This window comes from Triticum dicoccoides, chromosome 3A, assembly GCF_002162155.2.
Source record: "Triticum dicoccoides isolate Atlit2015 ecotype Zavitan chromosome 3A, WEW_v2.0, whole genome shotgun sequence".
Lineage (NCBI taxonomy): Eukaryota > Viridiplantae > Streptophyta > Magnoliopsida > Poales > Poaceae > Triticum > Triticum dicoccoides.
This window is the reverse complement of record NC_041384.1, coordinates 734,145,811-734,147,654: the sequence shown is the minus strand read 5'-3', so window position 1 is coordinate 734,147,654 and position 1,844 is coordinate 734,145,811. Positions and strand designations below refer to the sequence as shown.

Below are 1,844 nucleotides of genomic sequence, written 5' to 3'. Positions count from 1 at the left end.
CTCCAAGCGTTTTCTTATTATTAATTAGCTCTTTATTAGTTGTGTTGAGGGGAAAACGAAGGACAGAGAGATGTGATGCGGGGCGAGGAGAAAAAGAAGGCAGGTAGTGCGCCTCAACAAAGATCGATCGAGGGGGGGGGCATGCTTTTTTTAACACAGTAAAGACACAAGCACTCATATATATGCGCATACACTCATCCTTATAAACACACTCGCCCTGTCCCTATGAGCACCTTCGAGAGAGTATACGAGCCGGCATATCATCTTAAGTTTTACGAAGTCATCATAGGGATCTTGCAGTCAACGGAACGTCTTCTCTCACTAACCGCGTATCACCGGAAATCATGAAATAATCCAGAAAAATGTGAGCACCAGGACATGCTTTAATAAGAGGTAAAAAGCCAGTCTTGCGAGGAACAAGCAGCGGCAGGACGTTCTAGGTGCTTAAAGTCTGACTTCGCCCATGTCAAAAAAAAAAAATGCCTGCGTCAAACGTGCATCATCGCGCCGTCGGACCGGCCGGTTTCCACCACAAATTAAGGAAACGGAAACGGAAACGGAAACGGAAACCACTACTACTCCCTGGCGAAGAAGATGAATACTCCGACACGAGTAGGACCGACCCCGATCGAGTGCCTCACCGGCCCAATAAATTCCCCCGGCCGGTTCCCACCCTAGCCGTCCCCTCCAACACGTACTTTCCATACGCAAAGAAGCTCCTGTCTTTCGTTCGCTCGCTCGCTCTTCCGCCGCCGCGTCTTCTCGCTCGTACGCGTTTCGTTTCCCCTCCCAATCCTCCCATCGATGGCGGCCGAGGAACGCGAGAAGAAGATGATCCTGCTCAAGAGCTCGGATGGCGAGGGTTTTCAGGTCGAGGAGGCGGTCGCCATGGAGTCGCAGACCATCCGCCACATGATCGAGGACGACTGCGCCGACAACGGGATCCCGCTTCCCAACGTCGACTCCAAGATCCTCGCCAAGGTCATCGAGTACTGCAAGAAGCACGTCCAGGCCAGCCCCAATCCGGCTGACAACTCTGGCGCCGCCAACGCAAGCTCCTCCACCTCTACTGTCCCCGCTGAGGACCTCAAGATCTTCGACGCTGAGTTCGTCAAGGTCGACCAGGCCACCCTCTTCAACCTCATCCTGGCTGCAAACTACCTCAATATCAAGGGATTGCTCGACCTTACTTGCCAGACTGTTGCAGACATGATCAAGGGTAAGACCCCGGAGGAGATCTGCAAGACTTTTAACATCAAGAATGACTTCACACCCGAGGAGGAGGCCGAGATCCGCAGAGAGAACCAATGGGCTTTTGAGTAGAAAATAGTAGCATCGAGGCAATGCTGCGTTGGAGTAATGCTAGTAGTATTAATCTTGTTTTTTGTTTAGACTTCGTGTGCCTACGTTTCAGCGCTGTTTTTTCTATGTCGTCGTAATCGCTGTAATTATTTTGAAATCCGATGTGTGACAGCCTCATCTTCTTCGGTCGGCAATGACGCTGCTACCGGTCTTTCATTCCCTGCAGCTGCAACTCCCTGGGCAATTTTAGTTGTAGCAACCTTGTCTTTTACCGTTGTAGCATGCCGCCTTGTCTCTCTCCCCCCTATGTATTCGTATCTCGCAGCTGTGCTAGTGCTGCCATCTGGGTATCTCGTTCTGTAGTTCTAGGGTTCTCCCTAGATAGCTTCGACCCCAGTTCGTTTCTGCTATTCGCTGTAACCTGGCCCCTCACGGGCATCGTTATCTATCACTATTGCTATTATATCTGTCCCTCGTCGCCTAATCTGTTATCCAATGACTAAAAGCCTTAACATCGCCTCGTGGAATGTTCGGGGTCTTGG

At 51.0% G+C, this 1,844-nt stretch overlaps 1 protein-coding gene across 1 annotated transcript; it reads left to right on the top strand.

Annotated features, from left to right (window-relative positions):
* Positions 1-786: 786 nt before the first annotated feature.
* On the top strand, positions 787-1,323 carry LOC119273567 (SKP1-like protein 1). The gene has a single exon (XM_037554686.1). It carries the CDS (start codon positions 805-807, stop codon positions 1,321-1,323), a length of 519 nt encoding a protein of 172 aa, XP_037410583.1. The 5' UTR covers positions 787-804.
* Positions 1,324-1,844: the final 521 nt, after the last annotated feature.

Coding starts and splice junctions, on each gene's coding strand:
- LOC119273567 (XM_037554686.1), top strand. CDS start 805: ATGGCGGCCGAGGAACGCGAGAAGAAGATGATCCTGCTCAAGAGCTCG.